The 26872-nt window shown below is 43.9% G+C and overlaps 1 protein-coding gene across 1 annotated transcript in view; it reads right to left on the reverse strand.

Moving 5' to 3' along the window:
- Nucleotides 1-10899: 10899 nt before the first annotated feature.
- LOC307107914 (uncharacterized protein) overlaps nucleotides 10900-26872 on the reverse strand; it is a gene marked incomplete at both ends in the record, with an annotated part of 48074 nt that continues 32101 nt past the window's right edge. The window contains one exon of the mRNA XM_079785467.1: nucleotides 10900-11896. Within this exon, the coding sequence (XP_079641593.1) occupies nucleotides 10900-11896 (997 nt within the window). The remainder of the gene's footprint in view (nucleotides 11897-26872) is intronic.

Here is a 26872-nt window from a genome sequence, read left to right on the forward strand (position 1 = left end):
CATAAGGAAGCAAACCCTGTGTGGCAATGAGTAAGCTCCTGGCATTAACCTCTGTGGTTCAGCTTATACCCACTGTGATTTGGGGCTTGTGTGTTACAGCAAAGGTGGGATGAAAGGATTCCCCCCAAAAAACAACAGCTGATTCCAGTGCTGTAGACACCTGGTTATGGGTGCAGGGAGTGGACTGGGGACTCCAAAGAGAGGACAAGGGGTCCCAGTGGGGCTAATCAGCACCTGCCTAAGGGAGGGGGAACAAGGCACACACCCATTGAAGGTGTCCTCTAATCTCTATTTTGAAGTGAGGAAATTCTGAGTCCAGTCCCTAGGGAAGGGGAGGAAGGGACCTTCTCCAAGGCAGCTTCTCCTTGAAGCTTCATGCTTTTTCTGAGACTGAGAGAAGATTTGCTACATAAGACATTGTCATATTTATTTGTACTCTACTGCATTCTTATACTGAACATAACGGAGTCAAAACGTTATTTTGGAAGTTTCATTTCAATTAATCATGCAACTTACAAACTGATTTGCTTACTACAGTGTGATTCCTGACTTGCTGGGTTTATGAAACAAACTTGGAAAAACTGAGCACAGTTATCAAGTTTGGAGAACATGTCCCCCTGTGCTGTGACCCTATTTATCCACGGTGAGGAGAAACACACATTTAGAAACACCAAAGATGGCTTCTGGTCATATGAAAAGCCTGGTGTGTACCAGTCAACCCATAAATACTGACACCTATTCTCTTTCCTTTTCTTTTTATATTATAGGTGACCTATAGAAAATCAGAAAACTGACAGATAGGTGACAAAATTAGGAGCCTACTTATCCTGTGAAAACAATAGTTTAGGACATAGTTTTCTATGTTTGCCATCATCTGATTATCCTATATAATAAAAGGCTAATATGCAAATTGTCCCCTCCACTGGGAGTTTGATCAGGAGTTCAACCATGAGCCAGCCGGCCCCAAACCCAACCGGCCCCACCCCTAATTGCCCCCCATACCGATTGGAGGTGGGGCCAGCTGGCCAACTGCCCATGGCCCCTCCCCCTGGCCGGCTGGACCCCACCCATGCACAAATTCGTGCACCAGGCCTCTAGTCAATTATAAAAAGTAAAATTAGAACTAAGAAATTAAAAAATTAAATATAGCGGGGAAACCAAGATGGCGGCATAGGTAAACACCTAAACTGCTGCCTCGCACAACAATTTCAAAACTACAACTAAAAGACAAAACGTCTATCACCCAGAACCACAGGAAAGCTGGCTGAGTTGAAGTTCTACAACTAGAAGGAAAGAGAAGAGAGCATTGAGACCTGCACAGGCACTGAAAAGCTGAGGTATGGAGGTGCGCGAATCAGGCTGGCAGCAGGCAACTGGGTGCGATGCTTTTTTCAACCCAAAGTGAAACAAGCTCCCAAGTACTCTGAACTCCAGTTTCTGGGGAGACGCTGGGGACCCAAACTCCTACGGGGAGAAGCTGGATTGTCTGCCATTGGGTTGGAAAGTGAGGGTGGTTTTCTTGCAGAGGTGCACGCAGCAATCATTGTTTATTATGCTGGAGTGTGAGACACGGGGACGGGGAAACTCAGAGACACAGAGACGGCTGACTGGCAGCCATCGCTGTTTGCCACGCCCTAGCCTAGTGACTCCCTGAGACCCCGCCCCGCACAATCTACAAACACACCCAAGCTCTACAACAGTGGCTTTTGCATATAAATGGCCTGCCCTATTGCAGCTTAACCTAACAAACTGCAGCTCTGGTCAGACAGCTCCAAAACTTCCAAACCCCAAGCAAAGAGGAGAAAACTGTAGTTCTTGCTGTAGCTCCTGCTGGGTGGCCTCAGACAGTAGCTGACCTGCACCCCATTGGAGATCCAGAAGCCAGTGTACCTAGTGATCAGTGTGAGACGACATCAGATTTCAATACTCACATCCATAAATGACACATTCAAGGGGCAGACTCAGTGAACACCAAAGCCCCACTGAAACAATTCCTGCCCCATAAGCATGTCTCCAGCACAGCAGTTCTTCCATTATAGACACAGAGGGTCCTCAGAGCCAATTGGCCTGGAGGTCAATTCCTCCCAGTGTACCAACAGCAATCAAGGCTTAACTACACCAAGACTTTGCACTCAGCCCACAAACAGGTGCACCAAGAGTGTCCACCTTAGGTGATAGGGGAGGCTGAACCACTGGGCACTATAGGTCACCTACCACAGAAAACCACTCCATCAACACAGGGAAGCAGCAAAATGCGGAGACAAAGAAACATGTCACGAATGAAAGAAATGGATGAAAGCAAACTACTGGACATAGAGTTCAAAACCACATTTATAAGGTTACTCAAGAATCTTCTAAAAACCGCTGAGAAACTAGATGAGACCTCCGAGGAGCTTAGTGAGACCTTCAAGGACCTTAATGAGAATGCCAAAAAATGGAAAAGGACCAGTCAGAAATTAAGCATACACTGTCTGAAATAAAGAATATACAGAAATTCAACTGTAGATCAAAGGACCCCAAGAATCAAACCAAAGATCTGAAATATGAGGAAACAAAAAACACCCAAGCAAAAAAACAAAAAGAAAAAAGAATCCAAAAATATGAAGATAGTGTAAGGAGCCTCTGGGACAACTTTAAGCATACCAACATCTGAATTATTGGGGTGCCAGAAGAAGAGAGAGAGCAAAATATTGAAAACCTATTAGAAGAAATAATGACAGAAAACTTTCCCTACCTGGTGAAAGAAATAGACTTACAAGTCCAGGAAGCACAGAGAACCCAAAACAAGAGGAATCCAAAGAGGACCACACCAAGACACATCATAATTAAAATGCCAAGGGCAAAAGACAAAGTGAGACTCTTGAAAGCAGCAAGAGAAAAACAGTTAGTTACCTACAAGGGAATACCCATACAACTGTCAGTTGATTTCTCAACAGAAACTATGCAGGCCAGAGGGAGTGGCAAGAAATATTCAAAGTGATGAACAGCAAGAACCTACAACCAAGATTACTCTACCCAGCAAAGCTATCATTCAGAATTGAAGGTCAGATAAAGAGCTTCACAGACAAGAAAAAGCTAAAGGAGTTCATCATCACCAAACCAGGACTATATGAAGTGCTGAAGGGTATTCTTTAAGAAGAGGAAGAAGGTAAAGATAAAAATTATGAACAAATACATACCTACCAACAAGTGAATCTAAAAATCAAGTGAACAAAAAATCTGATGAACAGAATGGACTGATGAATATAATAGAATCAGGGACATAGAAAGGGAGTGGACTGACAATTCTCAGGGGGAAGGGGGTGTGAGGGGTGCAGGAAGAGATTGGACAAAAATCTTACACCTATGGATGAAGACAGTGGCGGGGGGTAAGGGCATGGGGTGGGATGGGGAATCGGTGGAGGGGAGCTATGGGGGGGGGGAGAGGAACACCTATAATAATCTGAACAATTAAGATTTATTTTAAAAAAATAAAAAATAAAAATAAAATAAAAAATTAAATATAAATGCTTAGGGCACCAAACAGATTTTAACCTAATGCATCTTCTCAAAATGACATGTTTTCTATGGCATATCAAGATGACATTCCTTTAATGTGTGAAAAACTTCTAAAAGTGGTCAGAGTAAAGCATAAACATACATGAAACATAAATGTATACAAAGGAAAATGACATACACAACACAGTCAGCTTTTAATTGCAATAAATATGTCCTCAGATATTTACATTACCTGTCAGCACTGGGCATTTTCTGTAACCACAGATCTTATTTTAACCTGCATTTATAACTCACTAGGGGCCTAGTGCATGAATTTGTGCACCTTGAAAGGGATTGTGGGCTACGAGGCTGTGGTGGACACAGGGACAGGTCTTGGCCCATCCTCTGCAACCCCACCTGGCCCCACCCACCGCGGCCCCCGGTCTCCTGTCTGCCAGCAGCCCCGCTCCCACCACTACCACTCCAACATGCTGACAACGCCGCCCCGCTTGCACCCACTGACGGCACAGAGCAATTGGGGCTGGCACCAGCAGTGGGTGCGAGTGGGGCTGGCGCTGTCAGTGGGTGAGTGGAAGCTGCTGCCCCATCACCCCTCAGGAGCAGGAGGAGGTGGAGAAGCCCTCAGGGGCGATCGGGGCCAGCAGCCACCGCTCACACCCGCTGATGGCGCTGAGCAATCAGGACTGGTGCCGTGTGCTGGCATCGGGTGCGAGCCGTGGCTCCGGTGCCGGCTGTGAGTGCAAGCAGGGCCAGCGCCAGCAGTGGGTGTGAGCAGTGGTTCCAGTGCTGGCATTGGGTATGAGTGGGGCTGTCACCGGCAGTGGGTGTGAGCAGCGGCTGCCAGCCCCGATTGTCCCTTGGGAGCAGGAGGAGGTGGAGAAGCCATGAGGGGCTATTGGGGTCAGCAGCCACCGCTCTCACCAGCTGATGGCACTGAGCAATCGGGGCTGGTGCTGGGCACCAGCAGCAGGTGCAAGTGCTGAGCAGGACTGCGGCATACGGGAACAAAGAATTTTCAGTAACCACCAGAGGCTTGCCCCAGTGAGAGCCACCAGAGCCCCACATTGGTCTGGTGCGCCTGCCATGTTCCGCACTCTGCCACCTGCTGCTGCCAATGCCCACCATGTTCTGCGTGCGCCCCCTGGTGGTCAGCGCACGTCATAGAGACAGGTTGTTCAGTTATTCTACCGTTCGATCTATTTGCATATTAGGGTTTTATATATATAGATAGTTATAGCAAGGGCCACAAAAATTCATATATACTTTCTATTTGAAAGTAAAATAAGTAAAAAGTAAAAATCAACATATTGATAATTTAAACAACTTCCAAAGCAAGTTACCTTAAATTTGGTTTTCAAGTTTTTGGCTTTAATTGATGTAATAAATATTGAACTCAAGGGTAAAGGGATATCCAGGAAGTTATGGCAGTCATATAATTGATGGAAAATAATTGGAAATTTTCATTAATTGTGTTTTTGGAGTAATTGTGTGTTAAAGGTCGAAAGTTCAATATTATACTTGGAATCTTGAAAAATGAGAAAATAAACTGAATTTTTTAGAGATTATTAAGCACAGCCCAAGACACAGACACTTCAGCTGACAGAGTTCTCATTATGAGAACTATGATCTATAGGAGATTTTTTCTACACTTTTGAAAAATACTCCTCCATATTGTTCAATTGCATTTTCTCTAATTCTGTGTTCCTTGAGCCACATTTTTATTTTTCACACATTTCTTAGATTTTTTAAAAGAGAATTGGGGTGTCTTGGATAATAGGTATGAGGACTCCTTTTCCTGGGAAGAAATATCCCCCCTTACAAAGGTTGAAATTGGCATCTGCAGGACCACATTTCTGAGAAGTGAAGAAAGGACCTACCTGCCAAGAAGGGGTGCGGGGATGCAGCACCCAGTCAGGTCAGGCTCTGTGTCCACTCCTCTGACACCTTTGCCCCTGGCGGTGAGGCTGGCAGCCACGGAGAAAGAGCACCCGGCTCCAGGCCGCACAGGGACGCTGGGGAGGTGCCCGTAGGAGGTGGCCATGTCCAGTGGGATCTGGCAGCTCCAGCAGGGCTCTGACCCAGCGGCCAGATGAGGTCTGAGGATGAGGATGGGGCCTCGAAGGTCTGGCCCAATCCCCGCATTGTGGGCCATCAAGGGCTAAACACCTGCCACCCACCACGGAGGCCCGCCCAAGGTGCTGGGAAGCCCAGAGCAGTTGGCTAGTTGTAAGGACCCACCCCTTGCCTTTGACCGCTCTCTTCCAGAGCTGGCTGTGAGTGCGCACCTTTCTAGGTGAGGAGTCAGGGAGACATCAGGAAGCTCCTGACTCAAGGTACGTCATAGCACGCTGGGGCAGGAGAGGAGCAGGAAGGAGGGAGACATTCCCCCAGTGTCCTGCTCTATGCCCAGCTGTTTGGAACACAACTGGCCCTCCATGGGCAACTTGCTCTGTAAACTTCTCTGGGGCTGCCCCACAACCCCTGACCTGGTGGACGTCACCCGGTGGTTTTCCCTGTCAGCTGTAAAGATGCCCAGCCTGGCAGGGTCCACCCTGCTGCTCCTGCAACTGCCCTGGGCCCTGGTCACAGTATGTTCCATCTGGATTCTGCACCTTTATCCTCAGGACTTTTACATCCAGTCCAGGAGGCAGTTCCCGGATGCTCCCCTTATGGGGATGCTCCCCTTATGGGGATCCTCCCCTCCAAGACCTGGACGGACCCTCCAAAGAGGCCCCTGCTATCTGTTCCTGATTTCATCATGTTTGGACACACAAGAACCATCCACATCCCTCCTCCAGGGAGCAGATTTTCTCTCCCGTGTTCACCACCGGAGCAGGTAGTCAAGGCTGTGGAGCTGGAACCACCCCACTTCTTTGCCTAAACGAGATGGAAGGGAAGATCCAACAAGAACCAAGAGGATCACATGGAGACCAATGGACAGGACAATGGGAACAGCCCCCACAGCAGTGGGGATATACCACCCACATCTAGGACCCTGGACACCAACACAGTCTCCAGTTCCCACAAGTGCAGTCCTGGGCCCCTGGACCTGCATCCCTAGCACTCACAAGAATGCTTGTGTGAGGTCGCCCAGATGTCCCCCATGGGCTCCTCCTCCGAAGGCCAGTGGTCACTAGCTCACAAGCCCTGCAGGAGATGCCCTACCTCCTCTGAAGCCTGATTCAGAAGCAGCAGTGCTCTCTGACCAACCCCATGCTGCTCTAGGCTGCCCTGAGATCCACCAGGGAAATTCTAGGTGAAGACCATCATCCAGCTTGACAGGTTCACTGACTTTGGTTAAAGAGATGCACCATGAAAAGCCTTCAGACCTCTCACCAAGGAGCAAGTCTCCACGGGGCTCTGCCTGCAGGAAGCCCTGTAAACACAAAGTGTCCATGCCATGTTTGTTATTGCTGCCACCACTGCTGTGGGATCGAGGTGAGCTGCCTCCATCTCCTAAGCTGCCTTGCCTTGCTGTGGACAGAAACCTGGGCACCTTGAAGAACACTGAATGTCAGTGGAATAAGATCATGGAGACAAAAACTGAGATCTAGGCTTACTGCAGTGCCATTCAGCCTGTCCCTTCTTTGTCTCCTCCAGAAACCTGCCGCTGGCCACTCAAACTTGGCAGGTTCCTGCCACCACCAATGTGGCTGTCCTATTTGTGCACCCCAGAACCTGTTTATCTCTCTACCTTCTCTGACACCACATATTGATCAAGAAATAAGAGGCATAGTCCCCCATCTCCTCTTGCTGCTCACAATGAGCCTCTCAAGTCTAATCACATTCCAGAATTCCACTTCATGAGAATGCAGTCCCTGTTTATCCTATATAATAAAAGGCTAATAGCAAGTCGACCAAACGGCGGAACAACTGGTCGCTATGACACACACTGACCACCAGGGAGCAGACACTCAACGCAGGAGCTGCCCCCTGGTGGTCAGTGTGCCCCCACAGGGGGCGTGCTGCTCAGCCAGAAGCCCTGAGCTGGGCTCACAACTGGTGAGTGCAGCGGCAGTGGTGGGAGCCTCTCCTGCCTCCGTGGCAGCGCTAAGCCGTCAGTCGGACATCTCCCAAGGGCTCCAAGACTGTGAGAGGGCGCAGGCCAGGCTGAGGGATCCCCCAAGTGCATGAATTTAATGCGCTGGACCTCTTATTTTATTTATAACCACAACAGCTCCTATTTCTGACACTCCCACACCTCTTAGGGCCTCAGCCTTCTCCTTCCAGCCCCACTCTTGTGAAAATGAATTTCTGACACAAATGGGTATAGATTCTCACCCTCTTTTTGTCTTAGCTACCTCTGTTCCAATTTTGCCTAAGATAAAACCCCAGATTGGGGAGGCTTACATATGTTTAGAAGCTGTGGCATAATATGGATATGAATCCAAAATAAGATGCCCCTCAATTTGAGCCTGTGCTGGGTTCCTGCTTTCCTTCAATCCTATCAGCCTAGAGCACTGGTGAGGTCCATTCTAGGTCCATATACAGGTGAGGCAGGGAAGCTTCCAGAGATTCCTCTTAAAGGAAAAGAAAACAAATGGGTAAACTTGATGATGGGCAAAGGACCAGAATCCTAGGTAAGATGAGATGCTGAGAACAGCATGGTGTCTTACGCAGATTGCCTCCTTTAGGGCAGTGCAGAGTGGCGTGGAAAAGGAGTTGTTACTAGGCATGATTAGGCCACTCAGATGAGAGTTTCTGCTCTGATCAAAAGAAGTAATGTTTCTCCGATGACAGGCTGGATAACAGATGTGTTCCATCCGGATTCTGCACCTTTATCATCAGGACTTTTACAGTTAATGCTTTGACCAGAATAATATAAACTCTTTTTTTGTTTGTTTGTTTCCCCCACTCTGCTCTATCATGTGGATGCTAATGTTAAGCTATGTTGAGTTAAAATCTGTGATATTTTGGGAAGAAAGCTAACAAGCTAAGTATGATGATGTTAAACCCCCAGCTAGGTCCTATAACTGGCTGTGTGGTGTAAGCCAAATTACTAAATCACTCTGAAAGTTTGCTGCCTTATCTATGAAAGGAAGAAAATAGGTGAAGACAAAGAACATATATGCATAGCCCATGGACACTGACAACAGTGTGGTGGTGGCCAGAGGGAGGGGAGCTGGGGCTGGATGGAGGTGGGTAAGGGGAAGTTGGGATATGGGAAATCTGTAATAGTTTCAACAATAAAAAAGGAATAATGTTGATTTCACAGTGTTACTGGTGAAATGTACTAGTAAATAGGGTACTTGGGAAATATCCCACAGAATCCTCAGGATAAAGAAAATGCATCCTTTTTTGTTTCTCATCTCTTTGAAAACAGTGACTCATGTTGAAGGAGTATATATATATATATATATATATATATATATATTCATAAGATAATATTCATAAGCAGTACTTGGACTCATGTGCTAAATAAACTCTAATTTGGAGTATACCTCCAAAACAAAAGATGTTATAAGAGCGAAATATAATTTATTAGAACCCTAAAACTCAAATATTAAAATAGTTAATAGAATTTCCTCATATACTCAAACATTTCCTGCAGTTTAGTAACAAAATAGAGTTTTTTGTGTTTTGTTTTTTCAGCCCTCACCACTTCTCAGACCGGCTGGAGGCTATCTCTATAATTCATTGGCACCAGTTACCTTCACAGAAGCTTGGCCTTTTAGACCCATTCTTTGTCAAGTATTTTTGAACTGACATAATAAGAGTGAATGCCATTCCTAATTTTCCTAACGGGCCCTTTTAAAAATATTCTCAATTCAAACCTATGGCTTATGTTTTGTGTGAGAGAAATTATCCTATATTTTCTTCTTCCTCTTCTTGTTTGGGGTTTTAACCTTAACACAAGATATACATATTTTAGAGAAAATAACAATTTCTCTAGGTATAGTTAAAAAGCCTTTCTTTTTTTCTTTCTAACTTTAAAATAGGGCACTCGATAATTCCATAGTGCTTTTTGTTACACTTAGAGCCAATATCAATTGCTTTATTCAAATTGTTCGTATACTGGGCAAAGGGGCTCAGAGCAAGGTTTGTGGTTTTCTGGGGCTGGAAATGTCTTGATTCCATGGAGATAAAAAGATTAATGGCCAGAGATAAAATGTTTTTCCCAAATGAGCTAATGAATGAGGCTTTTTGAGAACTGAGAGGAAAATAGGAGGGTGGAGGGAAAAGCTTCCCTTTTGCTTCCTAATTTCATGGGTGAAGAAAGATATGAAGTGATAATCATATATGAGAAAATTCAGATAAAAAATAAATCCAGAGAAAGCAGATAATATACTATCACATATATGATACACTTGAATGATGCATGATAAAACAAGAATAGAGAGGAAGAGAATTCAGAAGACACCATAATTACTGTGTTAAAGAAATCACTCATTATACTGTGCTGGCCACTTAAGTCCTGAACTTGTGTTTAAAAAAAAAAATTCCTCTTCCATATCATTCTGATCACTTGGGTCCAGAAGAAGTGATTTATAGTCCCTGGAGCAGGTGTTCTTTGGAATTCTGTTGAGGTTCCTATAAGTCCTTATCAGACTTTGTCGTGTTATTGGTTCTAAGTGTGGTCTACAATGTTCTGTCAAGCTATTAGCGTTCCCTGATGCTTTTTTCCTTTCACAGGATTTCCTTACTCCTAGCATATTTTATGTAATGATCATCCTAATGGGTGATGACATACATCAAGCTCTGTCGCCAGGACTCTGGGAAAGACAACTTCCCTAGTTTATTTATTCTAGACACAAGCTCTTTCTAACCAAATGGTGCAGAATGAAATGAAACTAAGATTCTGATATTTCTGTCTTTCATATTGAAAATTCGTATAATTAAACTTTGCTTTTTTGAAATAGCATTTCAAAATAGATTTATTGGCTCAGATGCAGATGCTTTTTCAGATCGAATGTCATCATCTCTAGTCGTTACATTCCAGAGCAGGGAGTTGACTCTATAGGAGCCTGCTTATCCACAGGTGAGTAGTCTGTCTTGATAGAGGTGCCCTTTGTAGCAGTATATTATGGAATTGTTAGCATATACTTACAGAAATAAGGGTAATGGAAATTAGAGAGGAATCTAAAAAGAGATTAGAGAGAACAAATCCTCAATAGAAGAGAAACCGGACCTCAGATCGTGCTGTGAATTTGCTGTAGGAGTCTGTGGCTCTCTGCCCCTATGCTTCCCCACTTTGTGACTTGTCTCAGAGTCTGTGCTCTCTGTCACTTTCTACTTATGCTCCATGTTCTGGACAGTACACCATGTTAAGGATAGAATCTGATGAATATATATTCTTGATAGCAGAAATCTAAGACATGAGATTTTTGAATATTCACATCACCGTTCCCCCAGATCTCACAGAGAACAAATCTTCCACCTCAGGCCTCTCCCTGGCATCCCTCACTCTGCTCTCTGTTTCCACTTCACTCTCCTCAGGGCACCCTTGATTTCTGCATTCCTCAGGCTGTAGATCAGCGGGTTCAGCATAGGGTTGAAAAGGCTATAAAACAGGGAAAGGATCTTCTGCTGCTCTTCAGGGTGGTAGGATTTGGGGGCCATGTATATGACGATGGCACTGCCAAAGAAGAGACCAACCACGCACAGGTGGGAGGAGCAGGTGGAGAAGGCCTTTCTGCGACCCTCCCCAGACTGGATCCTCAGGATAGCAAAGAGGATGCGTGTGTAGGACACCAGCACCAAGCTGAGGGGCCCCACTAAGATAAATACAGAAGCAGCAAAGATGACAACCTGGTTGAGCCTGGTGTCAGCACAGGCCAGCCTGAGGACAGACAGGATCTCACAGAAGAAGTGGTTGATTTCATGAGGCCCACAGAAGGGCAGCCTCAGGATGAGAACCACATGGACCAGAGCCAGGAGGGAACCACATGCCCAGGAAGTGGCAACCAGGACTGTGCACACTCTCCAGCTCATGATGACAGGATAATGGAGGGGGTGGCAGATTGCCACGTACCGATCATAGGACATCATTACCAAGAGGAGACACTCAGTGTGAGCAAAAGCCATGTATAAAAAGGTCTGTATTATGCATGGGACAAAGAAGATAGTTTTTTCCTTGTTCAGAAGGTTTTCCAGCATCTTTGGGACATTGTTTGAAGCATATGAAATATCAACAATGGCCAGGTGTGAGAGAAAGAAGTACATGGGGGTGTGCAGTCGGGAGTCCAGCCAGATGAGCCCCAGGATGACTGCGTTGCCCAGCAGGGTGAAGGCGTAGAAGAGAGAGAAGAGCACAAAGAGGAGCAGCTGCATGTTTGGGCTGAGCAGGAATCCCAGGAGAATGAATTCTGTGACCCTTGTCTGATTTTCCATCATGCCCTGGCAACAGTGCGTGTGTGGGTCACTGCAGTATGCTGGTGGCTGAGGAGCAAATGCAGATCTGGATTAGTTATTAAACAGAAGGAGGACATTTATGGTGCCCACTGTGTGCTGACTCAGCTAGCAATCCCTTTCAGGGTCATTACATCAGATCCTTTTATCCACACGAAAGTAGAAATACAATCTGTTCAGGTAACTAGTCTAAGTGGGCACAAGGTATCATGTACTGTTTCCATTTCTAAAGAATTTTATTAACTTTGATTGCAAGATCCACATTTTTACCATCCTGATGGCAGCCACAGAATAAATCATTTCCCAGAATTACTTATCATTTTATTTTTTTAGAAAGGCCCATAGCCATATTCTCATGTAGTTATACTTTCTAATTTATTTAGATTTTTAATTCTGTTCCCATTTTTTCCTCCTCATTTGATTTGCTCTTATTATATAATGTGTGCCGAGTGTATTTCCCATTGCAGGTGCTCAATAAATGATCAGGAGTAAATATATGAATTAATGAATTAGGGAATGAGATTTACAAACACAATTTCAAAGAGGTGTGTTTTCCTCTGTATTCACTAGGTTTAGGGCTTTAGTAAATGTTGGCAGTAAGTTTTTTACTTCCTGATGCTATGCAGGAAAATCTAGCTGTCTCCCTTCTGGGCACAAGCAGAGCAACATCACTAATTTGGCCAGTGTTCATAGAGTTAATTCATGGTACAGGGTCAGGGCGAGTGGTCATCTATGTAAAGAGTTAACAATATAACATTACCCCCTCCTACCCCACCCAGCCTCTTACAGGGCTTCTCCCCTGCTTCTGAGTAGATACTGTTTCTGGGCCCCACTGCATTTGAATAGTGCCCAATACATTTGTTGGATGTAGGGATGGATGATAGATGAAAGACAATACATTCCACCAACCATATGGCCATAGGGAGAACCAAAAGGGAAAACCTAAGATATTCCATAGAAGTGTACACCTACTACATGACAATTCATGACATTCAAGAGCATTCATTCTCAATGGGCAACTTATAACCCCAGATCTGCAAATTCCAACCCTGTCTTAAGCCCATAAGTTGACCCTGTACCTCCCATTTAGTTTGCTGATTTCTAGACCCCTTCCTTCCTCCAGACCCCAGCTTCTATAAATTACCACACTTTGCAAAAGGCCCTTTACTCACTGTGGTACCAGCCTTAGTCTTATCTTAGAGATATTAGATTTAGAGGAAACTGCACAGAAGTGAGGAGAGATTTTGCAGGTCAGAGCTGAGGATCTTGCTCCCTCCAATAGTCATGAAAAGAGGATCTTGGCAGGTGCAGGAGTTGTCCCAGTTCTCTTTTTTTTACAGCAAAGGTGGAGATTTATTGAACAAGTACAGACTCCCACGTGGGGAGAAGGAAAGAGTCCCACAGAATGGACTCCCACATGGGGCGGGGAAAAGAGTCCCACTGACTTTCTCTGTCCCTGTTCTCTTGACACAGGCGAATGAAAGGATAGGCTGGCTCACTGTGAGCACAGCTGTAAAGGTTTTACAGTGAGGTCATCGCCACCCAACCCCTCCTAGATTGTTCCTGAGAATCCCTGAGAGAGATGAAACAAGGTCACAAAAGATACAGACACCATCTCTACCAGGAAAACCAGAAGTTGTTTGTCTTTCTCTCTCTCTCTGGTCCTTGGGGATGGATGTTCAGAAGAAAAAGAGCTGGTATTATTGACTTAATACCCAGCTGGATCCATATACATGAAACTTGTATCATAATAAGGATAAACATACTACTGGGACCACATTGCAAATTACACCCCCTAAGTATTTGGATAGTGATGGGTCCTGGATCTCAATCTTGTCCCAAATGAAATTAGTGGAGCTTAGAGGAGGCAAAGCATCATCCTTATGAGATAATGACTTCAAAAACTGGCATTAATTTATTTCTCCTTTCTTCTTAGATAATTTTAAATTTGGTATTGGTAGGTAAGAAAATCATTTTTATCAACCTTCCCACACTTCGTGAGAAAGATGCTGAGACATTTCCACATAGTATCTGAGATTTTTATATGGGGTATTAGAAGTAAGGGAAAACAGAAACCAGGGTAAAGCTAGCCCTGAAGAGATGTCTTGGGGTTTAGAGGGCAGGAATGTCAAATTCACATCTAGACTATGATATAATCATGATGTTCAGTGAACACTCTGATACAATGATGCCTTGGAATGAGGTGTTGTCTTTATATAACACAAAATAAAATATAAATAGAGAATTTCTTGAAAATTTTTCTGATTGTTTCTCTTATGGGTCAAGCCTACAGGTGCGAATGTGTATATTTATGTGTGTTTGCTCATTGGGCAAAGTTTTGGAGAGAATTGTCCAAAACCCACTTATCAGAACACATTTGGTACTTTACTTTAGAGAGATGTAGGTTTTTATGTGTGTGCAGTGTGATTCTGTGTTAACAAGGAAGGAAAGAAAATTTGGCTATGGTTTTTGGTTCACAGCCTAGTTGATGATTGAAAACATACATAGTTTCATTGGCAAAATAAAGAAGCTCAAGGAGCAATTTCCCTGAAATCTCTGGAGAAGTGATAAGAAAAATTTAAAAGCCATGTATAGTGGTTTAAAATTAATGGAAGCACTTAAATTAACTTACTGACTACCTAAAACTGGAGAACTAAATAAAATATTACCAAGATGAGTTTCAATTTCTATATAGTATCTCTCCATATATGAATACTTTATCTCCATAATTACTCATATGTAGATATTAAATTTAATTGAGTCATTCATTTCTTAATCTACTCATTCAATTTACATTTATTGACTATCTGCTATATGTGGCCATTGTCCTAGATACTGGAGAAGCAAACTTTAATGAGATAATGCCTTGAACATGAAGGACATTACAGTTTCCCTATAGAACTAGCCATGTAAATAAACAATTAAGGGGCTGTTTTAGAAGTGTGCATAGTATACCGTGGGACAAAGAGAAGTTGTACTAGATTATTCTGAAAGGGGTTGAGACAGGCCTCACAGTGGGTGGGACACCATTCAAGAAGACATAAGATGGATAGGACATGCCAGATGTATCCTAGGGTATGAGGAGGGCACAGCATAAGAACGATATTGGGAAGGGGGTTCACAGACAAGCTTCAGTGCCATGTCATAGGTATTGAGCTTCATTTTAAATAAAGAGTAGGAAAAACCCCAAACAAACAAACAAATAGTAAAACTATATGACTAAATATGTGATTGCAAAGATTACTTTTTGTTCAGTGCAGAGGACTGTTTAAAAGAATAAGGTTGGAGACTGTGAGGCCAAGATATCTGAAGAGTTGAGATGTGTAAGTGGGAGATAATGTCTACCTGAGTAAAGGCGATAGCCATGGGGACAAGTAAAAGAGAATGTACACAAAACATGTAAAGAAAACTCGGTTATCCTTATTTTGTGATTTTCTACTGTGGGGTGAGGAAAAGAGCAGAGCTCAGATGTTTCTCAGGTTTCTGACTTATGTGTCTGCATAAAGAGTGGTTGCATTCCTTTATACAGACAATACTTGGGGAAAAGTATATATGGCAAGGGTTTAAAAAGAGTATAGTTTTTAATATGATGGATTTGATATGACTATAGGATATACAGTTGGGTGTGTCCAATAAGAAATTGACTAAATTATTTTAGAGTTCATTAGAGATATATAGGCTAAAGGTAAGGATTTGGGAATTGCGTGTATTAGGTGATAGTTACAGTCATGGTTAATTAAAAAAAAAAGGTCATTTAAGGAGAGCAGGTTCAGTGAGAAGAAAAGAAGACATGAACAGTATCTTAAGATTGACCAATCCTATCTAATAAAAGAGTAATATTCAAATTGACCATCACTCCAACACACAAGATGGCTGCCCCCATGTGGTCAAAGATGGCTGCCCCCTTGTGGGCACAAGATGGCCGGCAGGGTAGGACAGTTGGGGGGGACCCAGGCCTGCAGGGGAGAGCAGTTAGGGGTGACAAGGCCATCAGGGGAGGGCAGTTAGGGGCAACCAGGCCTGCAGGGGAGGGCAGTTGGGAGCAACCAGGCTTGCAGGGGAGGACAGTGGAGGAGACCAGGACTGCAGGGGAGGGCAGCTGGGAGGGACAAGGCCTGCAGGGGAGGGCAGTTGGGGGAGACCAGGCCTGCAGGAGAGGACAGTTGGGGGCAACCATGCCAGCAGGGGAGGGGAGTTAGTGGTGACCAGGCCGGCAGGGGAGGGCAGTTAGGGGCGACCAGGCTGGCAAGGGAGGGAAGTTAGGGGTGACTGGGCCAGCAGGGGTGGACAGTTGGGGGCAACCAGGCCTGCAGGGGAGGACAGTTAGGAGCAACCAGGCCTGCAGGGGAGGGCTGTTGGGGGCAACCAGGCTGGCAGGGGAGAGCAGTTAGGGGTGACCAGGCTGGCAGGGGAGCAGTTAGGCATTGATCAGGCTGGCAGGGGGGTGATTAGGGGGTGATCAGGCTGGCAGGCAAAAGCAGTTAGGGGCAATCAGGCAGGCAGGCGAGCAGTTGAGAGCCAGAAGTCCTGTATTGTGAGAGATGTGCCCGACTGCCTGTTTAGGCCCGATCCTACTGGGATCGGGCCTAAACGGGCAGTCGGACATCCCTCAAGGGATCCCAGATTGGAGAGGGACACCCCCTGCCCCTGTGCATGAATTTCGTGCACCGGGCCTCTAGTATTTAATAGATGGATAGAAGAAGATGAATCTCCAAAAGAGAGCAAGAAGAAAGATAGGCAGCAAACCAGAAAATATAAACAAAGGAGATCAATGAGCTATACTTGCTCTATGTTACACCAGGACACAAACTAAGATATTATCTTTGGTCCTATGAGTAATTCTAAGTCTACTTTTTAGATACAAGAAAATTCTTCATAGATTTACACTGAAATTAATATTTACAGAAAAAGGTAAAATAAAGCCAAAGTTACTGAGAGAAAGCCATTATTGCCCTTAAAGAAAAAGATAGCACTTTTAACTTCATTTCCCATTTGCATTGACCTGTACAAGGGTGAACATTATGCAACATGCATGGAACATTTTAATTTACAAAGAAATACCATACAAATTTGCAGCAACATCACTGTGAAAATGAAAAGCATGAAACAAGGAGTCAACTGATAGAATATGATGCCAAGGATGGGGAGGCAAATGACCAAAGATTTCCCATGTGAAATTTTTCAATAGTGCACCCTGCCAGGAATCTATCACATTCAAAAGGAGCTACTGTCAGTACCCTGGAAGTACATCTATACTCCATCAACTTATCACACTCTTCTAAATTCCTCAACACTCTCAGAAAGAGCTGATGATTGGGAAAGTAATGGATTTCACACCTTCTCATTTTTTTCTCCAATTAGGGGACAAAAGTCCACATGATCTCTCGTATCTCAGGGCCACAGTATAGACTCAAGGGGAGGGACAATGAGCAACGGCATTTTTAAACACAGAAAAATCAATATTAGATATGCAGAGTATTAATAGATATGATTCTGAAGGACAAATTGTGTGCCTGTTTGTTGGGTTTTTGTTGTTGTTGTTAGAAAACCATCAAATTCTCCTTTTATCTCTGCTAAGCATTTGGTAGAGTCCTTAGGCCAGTGGTCGGCAAACTCATTAGTCAACAGAGCCAAATATTAACAGTACAACGATTGAAATTTCTTTTGAGAGCCAAATTTTTTAAACTTAAACTTCTTCTAACGCCACTTCTTCAAAATAGACTCGCCCAGGCCGTGGTATTTTGTGGAAGAGCCACACTCAAGGGGCCAAAGAGCCGCATGTGGCTCGCGAGCTGCAGTTTGCCGACCACGGCCTTAGGCAGCAGAGGTGTGTTTCTCAAAACCTGGTCCAAGGACCACCAGCATGAAAAGAGAATTCCACTCTTTATAAGGAAACAAAAAGTGCTTTGTAAATTCTAAAGTTCAAAGTAAATGTAAGGTACTATTAAAAAAAAAAGCTTCATGTATACAAGAAACCTTAGAGATTATTGCAACCAAAGGTGTCATTTGGAGATGAGACTACTGAAGCTAGAAAAGGTATGACTTCTTCAAGAATAAAGGCAGTTTAAGACAAGAACCCAGGCATTTTAAATGTTGTGTATTCAAAATGGATGCTTAATTTTCCTGTCTTACCTTTCACAGGTTGAATTGCTATCCCTCCAAGTTACTCAAGTGAGAAACTGAGTCATTCTTCTTCCTTTCCAAAATTACTTAAATTCTGTTCACTTCTCTCCATCTTCAATGCCACTGCCATGGACCACAGTCTCTGAGGAATGCTTGAATGAGAAGATAGGGAGAGAGGGTTGAGCCTTAATATTAAAAAAGACCTTAAACACATACATTTAGTATTAATTCCAAATTTAATAATATAAACAGATATAGATTCACAACATCAATTAAAACTTTTTTCAACTTTGTGCTTTTTATTGGCAGGCAACAACTTTATACTCCTAGGTATCACTAAACTGTGTACAGTTAGAGATGCAGCATTCTAGAAGCACAAGCAGCAGAATCAAACAGAGCAGACTTACGGGAAGGTCAGTCTTCATTATGTTGCCCATTTTTCATTATGTGTACACAGAAGCATGAATGCAGTTTGAAGTCATTTTTTGTTAAATATAGTTTGATGGATTTCAGAGAAAAAGGTAGAGGGAGAGAGAGAAACATCAATGATCAGAGAGACTCATTGATTGGCTGCCTCCTGTGTACCCCCAACTGGGGTTTGAGCCCATAACCCAGGCATGTACCCTGACGAGGAATCCAACTGATGACCTCTTGGTTCTTAAGTCAATGCTCAACCACTGAGCCACGCCAGGAGGGGCAATTTGAAATCTTTTAATGGAAATGAAGTTATAATCACACATCTATGTGACCAACAGCTTAACTACAAATATTTGACTGTAATGTGTATGTAAGCAGTTTCTCATTGCACAATTATTAAAATGTATTTTTCCTGTTAGAAACCAGCAACTTATTTTTTTGTGTTTATTTTTCTTTTGAAGAACTATGCTCCACACAGAAGTGTTCCATTGTATGGAGGAAGATCAACTGAAGAGCGAGGAGTCACAAAGAACTGATTGCTTTCATCAGGGCTAAAATCGCCAAAAATATACTGTGGGCCAGAGGGCCATGGCAACCAGTTTCAGTGAAACTGGGTTCCTCCCTCCCCCTTTCACACCCCCTGCCCCTGCTGGACTCCTCACACAGCTTCACTCACTGCCATCTCTTCTCACCTGTGCACACACACCTAAACATTATTGTATAACCTTAAACCTGTGTCCCTCACTGGACCACACTGCCTATACTATCCTATCTAATAAAGAGGTAATATGCAAATTGACTGTCACTCAAACACACAAGATGGCCACCCCCATGTGGACACATGATGGTCGCCACAAGATGGCCAGCAGGGGAGGGCAGTTGTGGGTGATCAGGACAGCAGGGGAGGGCAATTGGGAGGAACCAGGCCTGAAAGGGAGGGCATTGGGGGTGATCAGGCCTGCAGGGGAAGGCAGTTAGGGGTGATGGGGCTGGCAGAGGAGGGCAGTTGGGGGGGACTAGGCCATCAGGGGAGGGCAGTTGGGGGGGACCAGTCCTGCAGGGGAGGGCAGGTGGGGTGGAACCAGGCCTGCAGGGGAGGGCAGTTGGGGGTGACCAGGCCAGCAAGGGAGGGCAGTTAGGGGGAACCAGGCCTGCAGGGGAGGGCAGTTGGGGGCAACCAGTCATGCAGGGGAGGGCAGTTGGGGGGGACCAGGCCTGCAGGGCAGGGCAGTGTGTGGGGGGGAACAAGGCCTACAGGGGAGGGCAGTTGGGGGGGCAACAGTCCTGCAGGGGAGGGCAGTTGGGGGCGACCAGGTTGGTAGGGGAAGGCAGTTGGGGGCAACCAGGCTTGCAGGGGAGGGCAATTAGGGGTGACCAGGCTGGCAAGGGAGGGCAGTTAGGGATGACCAGGCTAGCAGGGGAGGGCAATTAGGGGAATCGGGCCAGCAGGGGAGCAGTTAGGCGTCAATCAGGCTGGCAGGGGAGTGATTAGGGGGTGATCAGGCTGGCAGGCAGAAGTGGTTAAGGGCAATCAGGCAGGCAGGCAGGCAAGTGGTTGGGAGTCAGCAGTCCTGGATTGTGAGAGGGATGTCCGACTGCCCATTTAGGCCCGATCCCGGTGGGACTGGTGGGATTGGGCCTAAACAGGCAGTCAGACATCCCTCAAGGGGTACCAGATTGGAGAGGATGCAGGCTGGGCTGAGGGACACACACACACACCCGTGTACGAATTTCGTGCACTGGGCCTCTAGTACTATAAATAATATCTTACCAACTCATAATTATCTTATCTCTAACAAAGATAGATTGTGTTATTATTGTTACCTTAACAATATTAATTAGTTAAATTAAAACACTTGATCTGTATCTTAAGTTATGTGCGGCTTTATTTTAGTCAGGGGGACAAAATCCCCTATTCTATGTACAGTCTCTTAACTTGGCTTCAGAATTCCATTCCTGCTGCCACATGCCATTCTCCACATAGTAACAATTATCCCCTTCAAACCAAAGCATATTATATATGTCTCCTGGTTAAAAATCTCCAACCACCCTAACTAGTTTGGCTCAGTAGATAGAGCATCAGCCTGCAGACTGAAGGGTCCTGGGTTTGATTCCAGTCAAGGGAGTAGCAGCCATGAATCTCAATTCTTTTTTTAAGATTTATAACACAGTTAGCTAAAGAATAAATCTTTCCCAAAAGTTTAATACTGGACTTCTTGTAATTATATTGATATTCCTCACTAAATGTGGCTGGGCCTGAGCTAACATCCATATGAGGAAGGCTCACCCTATTATCTATTGGTTAGTGTGGAGTAGCAGCCATGAATCTCGTCTTTTTTCAAGATTGTTTTTACAGTTTTTTCATGTCTTCACATTCTGAACACATTGTAGTAGTGAAAGAAGCAATGTAAATATACTTTTCCTTATTTCAATGACAACTTGCATAATATATAAAGATTTTGAAATACTTGTATATTAATCAAAGACTAGTGATTTATCATTGATCAAGAGAATAAGAAGGGTTTCATGTTTTTATAACTAGAACTAGAGGCCCGGTGCATGAAATTTGTGCACTGAAGGGGGTGTCCCTCAGCCCAGCCTGCATCCTCTCCAATCTGGGGCCCCTCGGGGGGTGTCCGATTGCTGGGTTAGGCCTGATTCCGCCTAAACCAGCAGTCGGACATCCCTCTCACAATCCAGGACTGCTGGCTCCTAACCACTCGCCTGCTTGCCTGCCTGCATGATTGCCCCCTAACTGCTTCTGCCTGCCAGCCTGATCACCCCCTATCAACTCCCCTGCCGGCCTGATCTCACCCCCAACTGCCCTCTCCTGCTGTCCTGATCTCGCCCAAACTGCCCTCCCCTGCTGGCCTCGTCTCCCCCAACTGCTCTCCCTTGCAGGCCTGGTCCCCCCAACTGCCCTCCCCTGCTGGCCTGATGGCCCCCAACTGCCATCCCCTGCTGGCCATCTTGTGATAACATGGGGGTGGCCATCTTGTGGTGAGGTGGGGTGGCCATCTTGTGATGACGTGGGGGAAGCCATCTTGTGATGACATGGGTGGCCATCTTGTGACGGCCATCCTGTGACAATGTGGGGGCAGCCATCTTGTGATGATGTGAGGACGTGAGGGTCAATTTGCATATTACCTCTTTATTATATAGGATGGGGACAAGTCAAAAGGAAATTTAGGAGTGCCAAGAACTTTAAATTCAAACCAGTTTTTTCTTAAGTTTCTAGTTGTGATCTAGGTAAAATTCACAATTAATTATTATTGATGTGGAATTGTCCCACATACAGAATCTTAAATATTCCCCAAACCTCAAGATCATGAGCCATCTCGTCTCCATTATCAGGAGAGGTCAGAGATTGAGATGTGGTGTACCCTGTTCAACTCTCATCTGATCAACACCTAAAGATGAGTGGGAATTAACCATTACAGTGAATTCCTTACCATTCAGCACCCCTTAGATAAACTGTTTTAAAATAAATAAAAGTTGTCTAGTTTAAATTTGTGTACTCCATTTAGCAGTATTTTCTATCTGGACCTATGTTTTGTTGCTAACTGTATCTAAGAACCTCGAATTGAGTTCACATTTATCTCTAGAAACATAATCCTTTGTTTCTAAGAGCTCAACTGGTAATGATAATTGACACATTGGTTCAGTTCTTGGTGTATGTCAGGAACTGTTCCAGAAACTTCACATATATGCTCTCTCTCATGCAGCAATGGTTCCAAATACACTGAAAACTGAATAAGTTCATGTGAATGAGAAAATTAGCACTACAAGGAGGTAAATAATCTTGAGCCCAGCTCAGTCTGACTACAACTCCACGCTCTTAGCCACTGCCCTCTTCCTTGTCTGGTAGGTTGCACTTAGTAAGCCCAAGGAGGCACATGAATATACATGCCACATGGCAAGATGGTCATGCTGCCTGGCTGAGTTTCATTTGCCTTAGTGTTTGTTACACAGAACAACTTTTTAAATGCCTTAGTCCTCCTTTGATTTTAAATTAATGTATATGCTTAAAGTAGAGAAAAATAAAATTCACCAAGACCACCATTCAGAGGTAAATTTTGTTAACATTTGCTGTTCTTTTTTTCAGATTTCATATATTTTTAAAACATAGTCAAGCTCATATAACTTCCTATGCTGTCACACTCACCAATAATAACCTAGGCAATATATCAATAAATTTAATTTTTATAGTTACATAGTATCCATTGTGTGAGCATATTATAAGTTATTTAATCAGTTTTTAGATATTGAGATGTTTCTCCATATACTAAAATATTATACTAGTAGTATTTTAAAATACTAGACTAACATTACACATACTAGAGAATATATATATATACTTTTTCTATAAGTTTAAAATTATTTCAAGGTAAAATATTTACAACAATCAAATAATACTTTGACAAAGAGAAGAATTTCACCCTTAAAACAAAATCACTCTTGGTAATTATTTTAACTTATATTGAAAATTTTAGAGTTCAGCTTCAATTATGCATGGATTTTGGAACTTACATACACACATACATCTATATTCATTCTATACTTACGTATACATATTTTTAATATTTTTATTGATTTCAGAGAGGAAGGAAGAGGGAGAGGGAGATAGAAACATCAATAATTAAAGAGAAGCATTGATTGGTTGCCTCCTGCATGCCCCACACTGGAGATGGAGCCTGCAACCTGGGCATGTGCCCTGACTGGGAATCGAACCATGACCTCCTGGTTCATAGGTTGACACTCAACCATATCAGCTGGAACATGTATATATTTTTTAATGAAATGATGTTTAAAAAATATATACAAGATATAGGTAAAATGATAACTTATACTTCAACAAATTAAAAACTTGTTTTTTTGAAAGGTACTGTTAAGAAAATGAAAAGACAAGCAACAATATTAAATAAAATATACCCAATACATATTTCTGACAGCTGAAAGGACAGCTACAGAGAATAAAGATCTCTTAAATTTAATAAACAGATAAATGACCTAAATAATAAACAGATATTTGAACAGATACTTTATAAACAAATATATACAAAGGGTCATAAACACATTAAAAGGTGTTCAACATTATTAGTCATCAGAGAAATACATATTAAAACAAGCAGATACTACAATACACCCACTATAAAGGTTCAACGTATCTATATATAAAAGTCTAAGCGACTGTTACAAAAGAAAAACCAGAATGACCGGTAACTATGACGTGCACTGACCACCAGGGGGAAGATGCTCAATGCAAGAGCTGTCCCCAGCCCACAAGCCCCAATCACTGATGCGGCCTACTGGCCAACCTCTTGATCCTTCCCCCCAGCTGGCAGGTGCCAATTGCCTGATCGGGGCCAGGTCCCCGGGCTATGATGTGGAACCAGGGTGGATGGCAGCAGACATGGCTCTTTTCCCAGGGGGGCTGAGGGCTGGCTTCCTCCTCGAGGCTGGTGGACAACCTCCCGGGTCCCTCCCCATGTCCCTCCCCCGGCTGGCAGGCTCCGATCAGCCTGCTGCCCACCCGCCTGAGTGACAATTGTCCCTCCCCTCCCCCCCCCCCCCCCCCCCAGCGAGGAAAGAAGGAGGTGGGGAGGCAAGGAGGCAGGGAACCTGATGGCCCTGATCGCCAGCCAGGCCTAGGGACCCCACCCATGCACGAATTTCTTGCACTGGGCCTCTAGTAAAATAAAAATTAAAAAAACTATACTAAAGATGTTGGTCAACTGGAATTCTCATATACTAGAGTCCTGGTGCACGAATTTATGCATGGGTGGGGTCGCTCGGCCTGGCCGGTGATGGGGGCTGATCAAGGCCAATTGGCTGGCCAACTGGGGGGGAGGGAATGTGGAGGCTTAGCCGGCCATGGGAAGTTGGTTATGGGAGTGCATTGATCACCAGGGGGCAGCTCTTGCATTGAGCATCTGCCCCCTGGTGGTCAGTGCATTGTCATTGCAACCAGTCGGCTGGTCATTCGGTCGACAGGTTGTAATGGTCGCTTAGGCTTTTATATACACTGAGTGGCCAGATTATTAGGACCACCTGACATTTGTAGGCAAATTAGCTGTACACTGCATCGTATGGGATATGGAAGCTGAAGTCCTTTGCTGTCTGCAGTTACCAAGATAAAACATCTCCAATTTGCACAGGAACACAAGGATTGGAAAGTCGAGCATTGGAAAAAAGTCATGTGGTCCGATGAATCACGTTTCCAGTTGCATCATGCAGATGGCAGAGTGAGAATTTCGTGGAAACAGCATGAAAGCATGCACCCCACATGCATGAGTACAACCCTTCAAGCTGGTAGGGGCAGTGTTATGGTTTGGGACATGTTTTTCTGGAACGATTTGGGCCCTTTAATTCATGTGGAACAACCTCTGAATCGCACAACATACTTAAGTATCATTGCTGATCAAGTTCATCCTATCATGTTTGTGGCATTTCCCAATGGAGATGGCTTCTTCCAACAAGACAATGCGCCATGCCATGGTGCTTGTATTGTGCAGGAGTGGTTTCAAGAACATAAGGGAGACTTTACCTTGCTTAGGTGGCCCCCACAATCACCAGATCGCAATCCAATTGAGCATTTGTGGGACGAAGTTAAAAGAACCATCAAGCAGCTGGTTCCACAATCATCAAATATCACAGAACTGGACAGTGCTACTCATCAGGCATGGTGTCAGATTCCTCGCATCACCTTTCAACATCTCGTGGCGTCAATGCCAAGAAGAATCGCCGCAGTATTGAAGGAAAAGGGTGGCCTAACGAAGTACTGATGCTGTGGTCATAAAAATCTGGCCACTCAGTGTATATAGATTGCTGGTGGGGATGTAAAATGGAACCATTTTTCAGTGCCCTCTGAACTAAAACATACACTTCTACATGGTAAAGTAAGGAAATGTTTTTAGGTATTTTCCAAAGAGAACGAAAGCATATGTTCACACAAGATGTACACAAATATTCAGAGCTGCTTTTTTAAAAATAGCAATACTTATGTGAAAGAACCTAGACAGAAGAGAATATTCTGTATGGTTGCATTCACATGAAATTGTGGAACAGGCAAAACTAATCTATAGTGACAGAAATTTATAGTGGCAGGTCAGTGGTTACATAGGACAGAGGTGAAGATGCATAAATTCACTGTACAGGACATCAAGAGAATTGTTTGAGTGATGAAAATTATCTATATCCTTATCACATTGATTTGTCATAACTCATTGAATTGTACTCTTACAATAGACACATTTAATTGTATATGAATTATACCTCAATAAACTGACTTTAAAAACAAAATTATTTCATACCAATTGCTCAATTCCAACCCTACACTTCTAAGTGTTTGCTAGCCTATCCACTATCCCATAGTTATTAGTACCTTTTTCAATTGTGATAAAGTCCTCAAAGTATCTGCTTATTTGCTCAGTACATCCAATGTCCCAACCATGCTACCTCCATACTTTGCATCCTGGGTGCCTCTGGTGCATGTCCACGAGTTCCTGCATCACCACCCCACCCACTGACCAACTATTGATTTCTTCTAGGAAAAGAAGGTGGGGAAATGGAATTATCTAATTATTGAATGTTATAGTTTTATTCTCTCCATCATTTATATTTTCACTGGGTTTTGTTTGTTTTGTCTTTCATTGGAAAATCCGTATGTGGAGTTTTATGTAGGGGGATAGGATAGCCCAGCTAGTCATTTTGTTGAGATCCCCTCAAATAAGAATGCTTCTTGCAAGTATGGTTTATCCAATGGCTTCTTCAACCTCTTACCTAATTGGGAGCAGGAGGATAGAACACACCTGAGTGTGAGAGACTGAGGTGCAGGGAGAGTAACAGAGCTCACACTCTCATCCTTCGGTGCTCAGACTTTCACTTAATTCCTGTTTTCAGAACCAAGCCTCACTGGTTTCTGCTTTGTCCGGGATCCCAAAATCTAGGGCTTTTATCTTCAGTTTCTCCATAGAATGAGCCTCCCCACTCCTGCCCAGAGTGAGTTGTTGACTGGTTGTGCGGGGGTGGTACAGAAGTCAGAAGATCCAACTACTGTAATAATAGACTCTCATCTTGCCCGGTTTTCACCCTTTTGCCCACCTCCACCCTCCACTGTTGCTAATGTGCTCAAGTCTGCAGCCCCTCAGGGGTTCTTGGAGTTAACCTTACTTCCTATGCTTTTCCCCTTCTGCATGCTTGTTAGTTGTTAGCTTTTTCTCTAATAAATTAGTTATCATTCCTCCATGTGACTTCCATATTTAAAAGTATGTTTCAATTTCTCTGATTCACTAAGATCTCCTCTGCCATTCTATTTGCTCCTGTGGGTTATGTCTTTTGCTCTATTGCCATTTCAATGGTGTCTTGGAAGGGAGAAGAGATAAATGTGTCTGATACATTTTCCTTGCGCAAATAGGCCCCTTATTGTCACTTAAAATTGTATATTTCTATCAATTAATTCTTCACTCTAAGAATTCTCTCTCTC

Source organism: Cnephaeus nilssonii (assembly GCF_951640355.1).
Source record: "Cnephaeus nilssonii genome assembly, chromosome: 12".
Classification (NCBI taxonomy): domain Eukaryota; kingdom Metazoa; phylum Chordata; class Mammalia; order Chiroptera; family Vespertilionidae; genus Cnephaeus; species Cnephaeus nilssonii.